Source organism: Delphinus delphis, chromosome 11, assembly GCF_949987515.2.
Source record: "Delphinus delphis chromosome 11, mDelDel1.2, whole genome shotgun sequence".
NCBI lineage: Eukaryota > Metazoa > Chordata > Mammalia > Artiodactyla > Delphinidae > Delphinus > Delphinus delphis.
This window is the reverse complement of record NC_082693.1, coordinates 95,114,523-95,127,741: the sequence shown is the minus strand read 5'-3', so window position 1 is coordinate 95,127,741 and position 13,219 is coordinate 95,114,523. Positions and strand designations below refer to the sequence as shown.

The 13,219-nt window shown below is 47.2% G+C and overlaps 3 protein-coding genes across 3 annotated transcripts in view; all 3 read right to left on the bottom strand.

Annotated features, from left to right (window-relative positions):
• The window catches only part of MEI1 (meiotic double-stranded break formation protein 1), a 63,958-nt gene extending 58,992 nt beyond the window's left edge, over window positions 1–4,966 (bottom strand). The window contains exons 1-3 of the mRNA XM_060023974.1: window positions 4,796–4,966; window positions 1,579–1,702; window positions 465–515 (exon numbers count right to left, since the gene is read on the bottom strand). Coding sequence (XP_059879957.1) covers window positions 465–515; window positions 1,579–1,702; window positions 4,796–4,966 — 346 coding nt within the window. The remainder of the gene's footprint in view (window positions 1–464; window positions 516–1,578; window positions 1,703–4,795) is intronic.
• A 45-nt stretch (window positions 4,967–5,011) lies between these two features.
• On the bottom strand, window positions 5,012–10,001 carry LOC132434346 (uncharacterized). The gene is made up of 2 exons (XM_060025999.1): window positions 8,756–10,001; window positions 5,012–5,115 (listed from the first exon to the last, which is right to left on the bottom strand). Exons 1-2 carry the CDS (start codon window positions 9,999–10,001, stop codon window positions 5,012–5,014), a joined length of 1,350 nt encoding a protein of 449 aa, XP_059881982.1.
• Window position 10,002: 1 nt separating this feature from the next.
• LOC132434344 (retinitis pigmentosa 1-like 1 protein) lies at window positions 10,003–11,816 on the bottom strand. The gene is made up of 2 exons (XM_060025998.1): window positions 10,085–11,816; window positions 10,003–10,034 (listed from the first exon to the last, which is right to left on the bottom strand). Exons 1-2 carry the CDS (start codon window positions 11,814–11,816, stop codon window positions 10,003–10,005), a joined length of 1,764 nt encoding a protein of 587 aa, XP_059881981.1.
• Between the last annotated feature and the right edge of the window lie 1,403 nt (window positions 11,817–13,219).

Genomic DNA, 13,219 nt, shown 5'->3' with positions numbered 1-13,219 from the left:
GAAATGGATAAGTTTATTAAAAAAAGGAAAAAAAAGAAAAGAATCCTCTCATCCCAATGCTCTTGTCTTCCTTCTTCTTGAGTCCTTTATAGGTAAACCCAGGCACTTCCACCGCCTATGTGCAGACAACTTCCAACCAACCAATATGAATGTAACAAAAACAGAGTTTTGTACATGTCTCTGTAACAGCACTCATCAGCCCTTGTTATTTACCAGACAATCTCTCTTCCAGATTGTAAACTCTTACAGGATAGGGACCATGTCAGATACAACGCTAGTGTCTGATACAGTACGTGGCACAGAGTAGGTGTCCAAGAAAGAAATGCAAAATTAATGATTGATAATTGAATTTTCTTTATCTGTCTCTAAAATGGAACATTTCATCAAGGTCTCAAATAATCAAAGCTGCAATTCAGGCTAATATCCCCGGCTTCAAATGCTAGGTACACACAGTTTAATCTTACCTTCAATACAGAGGTCTGTTATACTCCCATCCTCCACATTGCATAACAGTCCTTGGAGCAGAAGGAGGTAAGAGGGGGATGGTTAACAGATAAAAGACAAACAAATCCAGAAAGGCACACTGTGAATTCTAAGACTAACAGCAGCTTTAAGCAATGTCCCAGCTAAAATCTATCCTCAGCACCAAACCCTAGATTTTCAGTAACCCACTCTGGCTTTAAGAGGATAAAAATAGTCAGTATGGCACAGCACAAAAACTGTGTGTTCTGGAGTCTCTAACAGACCTGGAGTAAAATTCCAGTTCTGCCAGCTGTTAGCTAAGACCTCCCTGAGCCTTGGAGATCATCCTCTCTCCCTTAAAAGACTGCCCTGGCAGTTAAAAGCCTGAAAAGCCTCCGGCAGAGAAAAGCACCCAATTCAAGTTAGCTCCCTTCCTCCCTAAAAGGGCTCATTCCATAGGACATTATAATTGTATTAAAAGAAGGGACCTTTTGGGCTTCCCTGCTGGCGCAGTGGTTGAGAGTCCGCCTGCCGATGCAGGGGACACGGGTTCGTGCCCCGGTCCGGGAAGATCCCACATGCTGCGGAGCGGCTGGGCCCGTAAGCCATGGCCGCTGAGCCTGCGCGTCCGGAGCCTGTGCTCCGCAACGGGAGAGGCCACAACAGTGAGAGGCCCATGTACCGGGGGAAAAAAAAAAAAAAAAGAAGGGACCTTTTAATCCATCTCATTTTACACATGAAGAAACTAAGGTACAGAAGAGAAGAAGTAACTCAATCAGGGTCACACTCAGATCAGCAGACTCCAGATCTGACTTCTAATCCTGTTCAAAGACCACAGAGACTGGACTTTTTGAAAGATCACACATTTCCTACATTCATCTTCACACTTTTACTAACCTCTGAGCTGTGGTAAAGCCAGTTACCATACAATGCATCGTGTATCTTAGAAAGGGGACAATTTCTTCATTATTATGACAAAACAACTTACTAGTAAGTTAAACTGTTACATCGCAAAAAGTCTAAACTATGGTTTCAAGACCATTTCTCCAAGACCCCAAAAGCAAATGTACAAGGTATACATGCAAAATTCATGCCAAGTTTTCCTTTCAATCTCACCGAAAAGCATGCTTATGAAGTGGATACAGACTCTCTGATCCTGAGCCACCAGCTGCATGACCAGGGAGGCATGCCTCATGAGAGCATCTCGGAAGCCGGACAGCACGTGCTTCTTGCGCACCAACTTGGAGCAGATGAAGAAAAATATTCAATAGCAACCAAGTCTCAGCCATTCTGAACCCAAACAAGTGTAATTTCCAAATATAATTACAAGATAATACTGGTAGAATCATCTAAACTATGGAGCATGAAAAAGGGCATCATTTACATACAGGAATCCATGTGTTCAAACAAAGGATTATACAAGAGTGAAGGTTCCTAATAAAGTATATTTACATAGCACTTTACTGTTCACAAATCACTCATTTGTCAACTAGCTCATTTAAGCCTAATGAGTTGGTAAAGCAAGCAAAAACAGATATTATTATCGCCATTTTGGAGATGAGAAAACTGAGGCTCAGGCACCTTCCCAAGGACTCAAATCTAAGTATCCAACCAGGTGTTGTCCAAGGTCAGGGCTCTTTCCACAGTCTGTGAGAGTGATACTGGGGACCATTCATGAGCCTCACTGAGGTAGGTAGAGAAAAATTCATTCTTCCTTTCAATGTAGATATAAATCTTCACACTCAATTCACCTCCCTATACAGGGAACTGTGTAGCAGCTGTGCAAAGTACTCAAGACAATAGCAAAACTTAGGTCAAAAAAGGGGTGTGCACCGAGGACAGAACTGGAACATGGGTACAACTGACTACATCACCCCTTCGACTGGTGAAAACTGAAGCTAAGAAAAGTGTGTTCAATAAAAGGTGGAGAAGTTGCATCTCTTATTGCCTCTAAACTGTGTAAATCTCCTGTTCTCCTTCACCAATTCCTCCCACATAATGCATTAAGCTAGTGATCTAAATGAGTTACTCAAAAATTTTCCATGACGTCCCTTCACCTGACAGATTAAATCCAAGCTCCTTAGCTTGCATTCAAACTCCTAAAGGAACTGATCTCAACCGTGGCTCTCCAATCTCATCTCCCTCAACTGCCCTTCAAATACATTCTGATTACCTCCCAAACTCATCCTTCCTAATCCTTGCCTCCTGGAAAAAGCTCCCCCATTTCCTCTAGCCCAAATCTCACCCATCTTCTCAAGCGTAATTCAAATGCTTCCTCCTCTAAAGAACCTTTCCTAATTTCACTCCTTAACCCACACAGCACTTGACCACAAATATGTCCACCTTCTAGATTCCCAGGAATGCAATCTCTTATTTTCTTCCCTACCTCACTGTCTTATTCATCTCTATGTCTCACTGTCCAACAATGGCAGCCTCAGAACTCTAGCCTCAGTGATATTGCAGATGTTACCAGCTAGCCCAGCGGTTCTCAGAGCTGTCTTTGGATCCCTGAGGGTGCCCAGAACACTTTCAGGGGATCCACAAGATCAAAATTATTTCTGTATAATACTAAGATGCTATTTGCCTTTTCCACTTATTCTCTTACAAGTGTACAGTATTTTTCAAAGGAGGCATGTCACAACAGATAAAATGCAGAAATATATGAGAACCCAGCTGTCCTCTATTAAGCCAGACATTAAAAAGATTTGCAAAAATGTAAAACAAAGACATTCCTTACACTCTTTTTTGCTTTGAAAATAGTTATTTTTTAAATCATTTATGCCACAGAACTGTTCACTAAAATAGTAAATTGTGTGTTATCAATACCTATATTTTGCCAAAATAAAAAGAATTATATTAATATGTAATGGACTATTATTTTTATAAATTTATTTATTTTTGGCTGTGTTGGGTCTTTGCTGCGGTGCACGGGCTTCTCATTGCGGTGGCTTCTCTTGTTGTGGAGCACGGGCTCTAGGCATGCGGGCTTCAGTAGTTGTGACACACAGGCTCACTAGTTGTGGCGCACAGGCTTAGTTACTTCACAGCATGTGGGATCTTCCCAGACCAGGGATCGAACCCGTGTTCCCTACATTGGCAGGTGGATTCTCAACTACTGCACCACCAGGGAAGCCCTACTATTATTTTTAAATGAATCCTTTAAACTTTTGTTATTTTTAATACAGTAAATAAACAAAAGCTCTTTGGGGGTCCTCAACACTTTTAAAAAGTGTAAAGCCAGACTTCCCTGATGGCACAATGGTTGAGAATCTGTCTGCCAATGGAGGGGACAAAGGTTCAATCCCTGGTCGGGGAAGATCCCACATGCCGCGTAGCAACTAAGCCCGTGTGCCACAACGACTGAGCCTGCGCTCTAGAGCCCGCGAGCCACAACTACCGAGCCCACATGCCACAACTATTGAGCCCGCGTGCCTAGAGCCCGTGCTCCCAACAAGAGAAGCCACTGCAATGAGAAGCCCGCGCACTGCGACGAAGAGTAGCCCCCCTTGGCCGCAACTAGAGAAAGCCCGGTAGCAGCGAAGACCCAACACAGCCAAAAATAAATAAATAAATAGTTTTTTAAAAAGTGTGAAGCCATCCCTAGAGCAAAAATTTGAGAACCGCTGATCTAGCTCATCCCCCACCCACCCACGGCAACAATTCCAGCCCTGTGACTCTGAGAGAACAGTCATCTCCCAAACTCTTCTTGGAGGTCTCCACGGACAAAAAACTCACTGCGAAGGTGGGTAGGCATTGAAGGAACAGGCAGGCCACGCTTCAGCCAGCTCTGCCTCTCAGAAAGCTCTTCCCCTCACCCCACTCCTGCTGGGCCGTAACTTCCACTCGTCCTGCCGCCACTGAGCCCAAGGAGCCCCCTCCTCCCATTCGCACAGTCAGAAAGTGAAGGAATAAGCCCCCAGGGTGCGCGCACCTTGCCCTCAGGCTGAGCGGGGACTCAAGCGGGAGGGAGCCTGAGTGAAGGCTAAACCCTGGAGAAGTGGTGAGAGGGTCAGCAAAGGGCAGGGCAGCTGAGAGAAGGGCTTACGGGAAGGTGGGAACGCGTGCCAGTGAGTCTAGGCTGGGGGCCCTGGGAGCCCCGGGTTTAGTGCGGACAGGGTAGGCCCACTTGAGGCGCAGGGCCAGGGTCTGGGCCTCCTTGGGGAAGGGGATGCTGAGCGGTCTGCGGGGTAGGCCGCCGTGGCCGGTAAGGGGGTGGGCCTGTTTAGGGGCTAGATTTAATGAGGCGGGTGGGCCCGGCTTAGTTTCGGGGAAGGTGCGCTCGGTTGAAGGGAGTTGCTCCCGCCCGGTTGGTGAGGGAAATGCCAGTTCGCACCGATACGCTAGGCTCTGGCAGCAGCTCCAGCGCGCAGGCCAGGCAGAGGCGTGGGGGCACGGGCAGCAGCCAGCGCGGGTCGTGCCGGTAATGGGCCCTCTCAAAGAGCAGCGCTGCCTCTTCGTCCCTCCCGGGCCTGGGAAGGCCTGCCGCTGGCTCCCTCACAGACATCTCTCCGCTTGCGTTCTACCACGGCAGCACCTTTTCCCGCGCAGTTCATGCGCAGGCGCACTTGGCAGAGCTCGACACGGACGCGTGGGGAGAAGGGTAATGCGCGTGCGCGAACCGAATGCCAGCCAGTCTCAGGAGAGCAGCGGCCCCTGTGGGCGGGTGACGCGCCTCAGGAGTCGGAAGAGCGTTACCTCTAAGCCTCAAGCTGTTTGCTCTTGGAGCCTGCAGGAATTCGTCTTTACCACGCCGAAGGTTGAAAAGCATTTATAAAGACGCTGTTATTATCCTTGAAAAAGTAAGAAAAGGAAACAATCTATTTCTGGTATTTAAAAAGTAAACGATCTCAGGGATTCTTATCGAAAAACTATCAGCTCTATTATTTTAAATTTACATGGCACCTTTCAAACAATCTAAGGTGACACCTTTCTTTCAGAGATTCTAAGATGGTCCCCTTAAATTATCGTCTCACAGAGGGCTGCACAGTACTTGCGATTTTGTGAGCGCAGAAGGTATACTGAAGAAGAAAAAATAGTTTGTTGTTAAGTGTATTAACAAAACCCGTCAATCTACAAGGATTTAATTAGCACCAAAGTGCCCAGCAACCGGTTAGTGTTAAAGGAGATAAGTTCAAGAGATGTTTTCTACATTCAGAAGCAGTGTGACAGAGTAGAAAAAGTGATTTCCATGCAAAATAATTTGGAAAACAATGGTTTATTTTTAATGTAGTATTATGAACTGATTCTTGAGAAAAGTAGATTTAACATGGAAAAATCCTCGTTAAAATGCTAAGTGTACAAAAGATGCAGAATTATATACATAAGTATGTAAAATAAATAAGCAAACATTTATTCAACACCATTAAATTATATTATAGCAGTAATATATGTTCAGTGAAGAAAATAGAAGAAAAAAATATTTTGATGTATTTTCTTCTAGTCTTTTTCTATACCTTTTTACAACAGCAACATACAAAGGTGTGTAAACTTTTCTCAGAAAAAATATATCATGTACATCTTCCATATAATTAAACATTATTCTATGTTTACATTTTTAATGTCAACAAATTATGTATTCTTTTAGACAAAATTTGGAGCCAGGAACTCCGCTATGATCTAGAGGATTCAAAAGTGAGCAAGAGACAGTCCCTGTGCTCAAGGAACTAGAACTAGTCAAGGAGAAAGAGAAACAAATTATTACAGTTGGGTACATTTGTGTTAGTTATCTATTGCTGCATAACAATCCATGTAATGGATTGAATGGTGACCCTCAAAAAGACACCTCCATGTCTGCTGTGGACTGAATTGTGTCCCCCAGATTCAGATGTTGAAGTCCTAACCCCTAATGTGACTGTATTTGGAGATAGGGCCTTTAAGGGGGTAATTAAGTTTAAATGAAGTCATAAGGGTGACACCCTAATCCAATTGGAGGCCTTATAAAAAGAGGAAGAGAGAAAGATCTATCTCTCTCTTTATGTACAGGCATTGAGGAAAGGCCGTGTGAGGACATAGTGAAAAGGTGACCATCTCTAAGCCAGGAAGAGAGCTCTCACCAGAAACCAAATTAACCAAAACCTTGATCTTGAACTTCTAGCCTATAGAACTATGAGAAAATAAACTTCTGTTGTTTAAGCCACCCATGCTGTATTATTTTGTTATAGCAGCTGGAGCAAACTAATGTAACGTCGAAAATCCCCACAACCTGTAAATTACCTTTTTTCCAAAGGATCTTTACAGTTGTAATTAAGGATCTTGAAATGAAGATATCATCCAGAGTATCCAGTGGGCCCTAAATCCAATGATAACTGTCTTGAGAAGAGGCACACAGAGTAAAGGAGGAGGCACTGTGACCACGGAGGCAGAGATTGGAGTGATGGTGCCACAAGCCAACAAATGCCTGCAGCCACCAGAAGCTGGAAGAGACAAGGAATGGATTGCCCTCTAGAGCCTTTGGTAGCAGTGTAGCCCTGCTGACATCTTGATTTCATTCAGACTTCCGGCCTCCAGAACAGAGAGAATAAATTTCAGTTGTTTTAAGCCACCAAGTTTGTGGCAATTTGTTACAGTCGCCATAGAAAACTAACACACCCCAATATTTAGCAGCTTAAAACAACAAACATTTATTATCTCATAGTTTCTGTGGATCAGGAATCCAGGCATGGCTTAGCAAGGTGACCCTGGCTCAAAGTCTCTCCTGAGGTTGTACTCATCTCAAGGCTCACTAGGGCCAAAGGATCTGCTTCCAAGTTCACTCAAATGATTGGTGGCAGAATTCATTTCCTCAAAGGCTGCCGGACTGAGGGCCTCACTTTCTTGAGGGCTGTTATCCAACGGCCGCCTCAGTTCCTTGCCACATGTGCCTTTCCATAAGGCAGTGCACAAAATGGAGGACAGCTTCCCTCAGGGAACAAGCAAGAGAATTGAGAGAAGTTACCCAAGATGGAAGCTACAGCCTTTTAACCTGTTCCCAGAAGTGACATTCCATCATTTCTGCTGTATCCTATTCGTTGGAAGTGAGTCGCTGGATCCAATCCACACTCGAGGAGGGGAGAATACACAGGGCATGAATACCAGAAGGTAGGGAGCATCGGGAGCCTTCTTAGAGCCTGCCAACCCCAGTATAAGTGCCGTGGTAGTGGTAGGCAACACATAGGAAGAAAAACATCAAAACATTAACTGGGTGATGGGATTATGGATTGTTTTTCCCTTTTTTGAATTTTCTAAACTCTCTTTAATGAGCATGTATGGGTTTGACAATGAATTTAAAAATAGGAAAGCTAAATGAAAGGGAAGAAAGGAAGGGAGAAAGGAAAGAAGTGGGGGAGGATAAAGGAGAGAGGAGGAGAAAACCTGAATTGAATTTTCTGAATTAAATTTGAGTTCTGTGAATCTGCTTCAACCTGCTGAAGCTGTCTACAGAAGTATCACAAGACATAATGCCTTTTAGCTAAGAAGTTTCAGACTTGATTGAAAAAAACAATTAGCTCCAGGATGTCCTGGAGGGTGAGGTGAGGGAAAACAACAAGGATTAGGGTTGCCAGTGCTTGAGAATTGAAGAGGTGGAAATGGTTTTTCCGTGAAATCTGTTCACAGGCAGCAGAATCCCAGCAGGGCAGATACTCAGTGATCAGCTCCCTTCCTTGTGACTGAAAGGACATGAATAATAGTGTCCGGTGCAGAGCACCACCCCTCCCACAAGCAGCTGAAGCTATTTGAGCATCCGACCTCAATCAGAATTAGCTTGGAATAGGACAGGACTGAACTATGATAGAAACTTCAGTAAACCCTCCTCTGAGGAACTGGAGAGGGGAGGTGTCAGGAGATGGCATTGGGCTGACCCACATTCCCTGAACCTTCAAAACCATAGAGTAGAAGTAGCTTCTATCCCACCCACAAAGTATCCCAGACCGCCAAAGGGGGGCGCTCATAAAACGTGTACCAAAGAAATCAGAACCCCACAGGGCCCAAATAACCAATTTTATTAGAGGTTATTTTATCATGCCCTTTGGGAGTAAGCAGACCACTCTCCTGCCTTCTCTGACGTGTTTTGAGGATTCTGAACCCACTGCCTACTTCCTAAAGCCATGCTGGAGCAGGAAACCCCTCAAATGCTTCATAAGACCAAACTTTTGGGGGGCTGGTGGATTCCTTGGGGCCCCATGTGGGTTCTCAATTTCCTCAAGTTCTTCTGTTTTGGGAAGAGCAACCCCAGCACCGCAGTGACCTGGTGGCTGAAGGTCCCTCTTCAAAGAAGCGTGGTCTCTGATGCTGTCCTCCCTTGCATGTGGGTCACCCACTTCGGGAAGCAGGATAGGATCAGGATCCCTCACACTCAGGTTGGGGGCTAAGTGCTGGGGCTTGGCCAGGTGTGGGGACCAGGAAATCCTCTTCAAAAAGCTCATGCTCAGCCTTGCTGCAGCAGAGTGCAGACTCCTTTTGGAGCTGAAGGTGTCTGTGGGACAGGAGGAAGGCTGCTGCCCAGCCCCTCTGCCTTCCTCCAGCTCCAGGCTTCCTCTTCTCCTGTGTGTGGGCTGCTGACATTTGAATCTGGGGGGCTCCTGAGATGCGTGCTCCTTCCTCCAGTGGTCTGCCCCAGAGTACGAGATCCTCGCTCTGCCGGGAGCCCTCTCTGCCATCTGGGAGACCCCTGGCCTGACCGTTTTCCTGCTCCCGCTGTTCTCACTGGAGGGTTCTTGGACGCTTTCTTGGCCACACCAGCTACTAGATTCTGCTGCAGGCCTGGGGTTCCTGGGAGCAGTGAGCTTGGCCCCAGGAGGAGCCTCTTTCTGGACATCCTGTCGTTCTCTGAGGCCCCCTGGTGGTCTGACCCTCTTAGGCTTTTCAGGATGGATAGAAATGCCCATTGGCTCTGTCTGGTGTGGTCTTCGCTTCTCCAGAGCTCTGGCCTGCGTAGGAGGTTTTGAGCTTTTCCTTTCTTGGCGCCGAACGCTCTGGGACCTCTCTGGGGACTTAAGGCCTGGCCTGGGGCCTTGGGCCCCACAATGCCTTTCCTGCTGCCCCTGCAGCTCACAGGCTTTGTGTAACCCAAGGAGCCTCACCCCCTCAAGGGGCAGTGGGCATGGTGCTAAGAAGTTAAAGTGCAAGTAGGATTCTAGGATCTGCTGGGGGAGGCCCCACTTCAGGTGTGCAATCTTCCGCTGCATAAGGGACTCCAGGAGCAGTAGCTGGCACTTCGTGAGGACTGGCCACTTCGGCAGGATGGTGAGGGCAGTGGGAAAATCCACCAGAGCTGTGGCAGCTTGGGGGGCTTGGCCACATGAGACAGAGGGACAGGCAGAGGGCAGGCCCAGGGCAGCAGCCAAAGACTGTGGGTTGCAGAGCTGTCGAGTCAGGCCAGAGGTCTTCCCTGGAACCACTCCTTTGTCCCTTTGTCGGCTTTTCTGGAGTTTAGGTTGGGCCTGCCAGGAGGCTGGAATGACACTGTGCTTCCTGGCAGTGGCCGTGCTCTGGCTGGCCAAATGCTCTCCCTCCCCACTGGCAAGCAGGAAGAGTTCATTCTGGTGGGGGAGAGCCTTCATCTCAGGGCAGGGAGCAGAGGCCACAGCCTGTTCCTGGTCCATGGCCCCATATCCAGAGCCAGTGAGGGCTGGGGGCCCCTCACCCACAGAACGGTCAACTCGGAGATTGCCTTTAGCAGCATCCTTTCCTCTGACTTGGCCCTTGTTTCTTCCCCTTAGTACTCGAAGCCTTCCAGCATCCTCAGCTCTGCACTTTCTCTGGCTCCCTACATCCTGGATTTCTGCAGCGTCCTCATCTTCACCCTTATTCTGGCTGCCTTGCCCTTGTATCTGGATCTCTCCATCGATTTCACTTCTTAACTCTCCCTGATAATCTCCCCCAGGAGGCTGGGTCTCTTTATCATCACCACCTGTGGTCCCTCTCAGGTTTCTCTTCTCTTGGATTTGAAATTCTGCACCATTCTCACCTCCCATCTGCTCCTCTTTCTTCCATTCTGCTGAATGAGTTTCCATATCAGTTTTACTTGCTAATTCTCCCCAGTTCTCTGCCTCAGATGCCTGGGCATTTGCACCATCCTTGCCTCTAATGTGTTCCTGATTTTTCCACTTCAGTATGAGAATCCTTCCATTAATTTCACTGTTTAACTGATGCTGGTTTTCTTCCCCAAGTTCCTGAGTCTCTTTACCATGTTCACCTTTAACGCCTCTCAGGTTTCTCTTCCCTGTTGCCTGGATGTCTGTACTATTCTCATCAACAAACTGCTCCTGATTCCTCCTTCCTGGTAGATGGGTCTCTACATGAGGTACACCTCTTAATTGTCTCTGGTTCTCTGCCTCAGGCGCCAGGATATTTGCACCATCTTCATCTCCGTTCTTTCTCTGGTCTCTCTTCTCCAGTGCCTGAATTTCTGCTCTATGTTCACCTCCAATCTGGTCCTGATTCCCCCAACATGGTATCTTGAATTCTCTGCCAATTTCACTTGCTACTAGTTTCTGGTCTCCCCAGAATCGTGCCTGGATCACCACCCAATCCTCCTCTCTTATCTCCCTGAGGTTCTTCCTTCTAGATATCTGGCTTTCCCCAGAATCCTCACCTGTTTTCAGGCCTTGATTTCCCCACCCCACTTGAAGTTCATGTCTTAGTTGTTTCTGGATCTCTACCCTAAATGCTTGGACCTTCCCAGCTTTCTCATTTCCGTTTTGATCCTGCATCTCCCACCCTGGTGTCTGGATCTCTGTAACATTCTCACTTTGAACGCATTCCTGTTTTCCCCACCCCAGGGCTTGGGTCTCTAGGCCATCCTCTTTTTTCACTTCCCCCAAGTTCTCCCTCCCAGATATCTGAATTTGCACAGCATTCTCACCTCCAACCTGGCCCTTTCTTCTCCTCTTTTCTGCCTGAATTTCTATACTAGTATCACCTTTAATCTGGTCTTGTTTTCCCCACCCTGGCAGCTGGGTTTCCCCACCATTCTCAGTTCCAGTCTGGCCCTGCTTCCTCAACACTTGGGCCTGGGTCTCTCCTTCATCCTCTCCTCTGGCTTCTTTCTTATTCTTCTCAAAAGACTGGGTCTCTATAGCATCCTTATTCCTACTCCTATCCTGGGTCTCCCACATTGGCGTTTGGGTCTCTGCATCAATTTTACATCTTAACTGTTTCTGTTTCTCTCCTCTTCGTGCCTGAGTTTCAGGAAGATTCTCACCTCCAGCATCCCTCCGATTTCTCTTCTGTAGTTCCTGACTTTCAGCTCTATTCTCAACTCTCACCTGGTCTTGATTCTCCCACCATGGAGTCAAGATCTCTCCAACAGCTTTACTTATTACTAGTCTCTGTCTCCCCAACTCCAGGACCTTAGGCTCTGCCTTGTCCTCCATCCCAAAGTTTATTGGGAGTTGCCTTCCAGATGCCTGAATTTCCCAAGCATCCTCTCCTCTTCTCTCTCTCTGGTTCACCCACCCTGGAGCCTGGGTCTCTCTACTATCCTCTCTGCCTAGTGTCCGGTTTTCCCTCCCTGGTGCCCAGGCCTCTCGTGGGCAGCGCCAGGACTTCCAGATGGGCATTCCCACTTGCTGGTTGGAAGGAACCGGTAGGAACTCTCTGGAACAGAACTGCAACCTCTGGGCTGATGGGAGGTTTGGGCAAGAGGCCATGGAGGTGGGGTGGCATCTCATGTCGACAATATGCTCCAGTGGTACCAGTTCTTCTGAGGAGTGGACCAACAGCTGCTCCATCCCTTGGCACGTGTCCAGGGCAGGGGGCAGTGGCTTGAAAATCAGGTGAGTCTGGTCATCACTACGACACCAGGGTACCTGCCACGCTTCCCAAGAACTGTCCTGAACTAGCATACAGGTGCTTAAAAAGGAGGTGGTGCAAAAGATGTGTTCCAAAGGTGGGTAGGCATCCCAAGGTAAACCTTGACCTGGGTGCTGACTAGAAAGCAGATGTTGGGTCCATGAATCCTGGTGGCTCCTCCAGTATTCCCCTCTCTTATTTTGGGCCCATTGTTGGGCATCCAGGCCCCTGAACTGGCCAGGACTGAAGGAGAATTCAGGGGTCAGCCCAAAACAAGTGTCATGTCTCATGGAGGGCACTGCCCCCTTCTGCGATGGCACCTGTAGGTGAGAACAGAGAAGCAAAATTTTGCATTCACATTATCTCATCTAATCCTCAAATCAGGATTGTAATCCCCATTATCCAGATGAGGATGCTGGGGCTCAGGAATGGGGAGTCAGTTCTCTTAGGGAAAACAGTATTCATTCAAGAAAGAAAGATAAAGAGTTTACTCCAGGCCAGGCACTGTTCTAGGTGCTGGCGGTACCAGCATGAACAAGACAGAAAACGTCTTTGTTGGGAGCTGTCTTTTAGACATGGAAGACACAATAACTAAGTATACAACATAATGTTAGGTGTTGAAAAGTGTTTTGTTGGTTTGTGTTTTTTTTGGCCACGCTGCATGGCATGAGGAATCTCAGTTCTCAGACCAGGGATCAAACCCGTGCCCCCTGCAGTGGAAGCGTGGAGTCTTAATCACTGGACTGCCAGGGAAGTCCCCTTGAAAAGTGTTCTAATGGAAATAAAAGCAGAGTGGGAATGGGGTTAGCTCCTTTAGACATATTGGTCAGAGAAGGCCTCTCAGAGGAGGTGACATTTGAATGGAGACCTGAATGAAGCAAGGGACAAACCAAGTGACATCTGAGGAAAGAGCATTGTAGGCAGAGGAGACATTAAGTGCAAAGGCCCTGAGGATGGAACTGGGTCATTTGTATAAGAACAGCTA

Coding starts and splice junctions, on each gene's coding strand:
- LOC132434346 (XM_060025999.1), bottom strand. CDS start 10,001: ATGAAGGCTCTCCCCCACCAGAATGAACTCTTCCTGCTTGCCAGTGGG. Junction 5,116..8,755: donor TATCCTGCTTCCCGAAGTGG/GTGACCCACATG, acceptor ACCCGCCCACAG/GGGCCGCTGCTCTCCTGAGA.
- LOC132434344 (XM_060025998.1), bottom strand. CDS start 11,816: ATGGAGGACAAGGCAGAGCCTAAGGTCCTGGAGTTGGGGAGACAGAGA. Junction 10,035..10,084: donor CCGAGTTGACCGTTCTGTGG/GTGAGGGGCCCC, acceptor GCCATGGACCAG/GAACAGGCTGTGGCCTCTGC.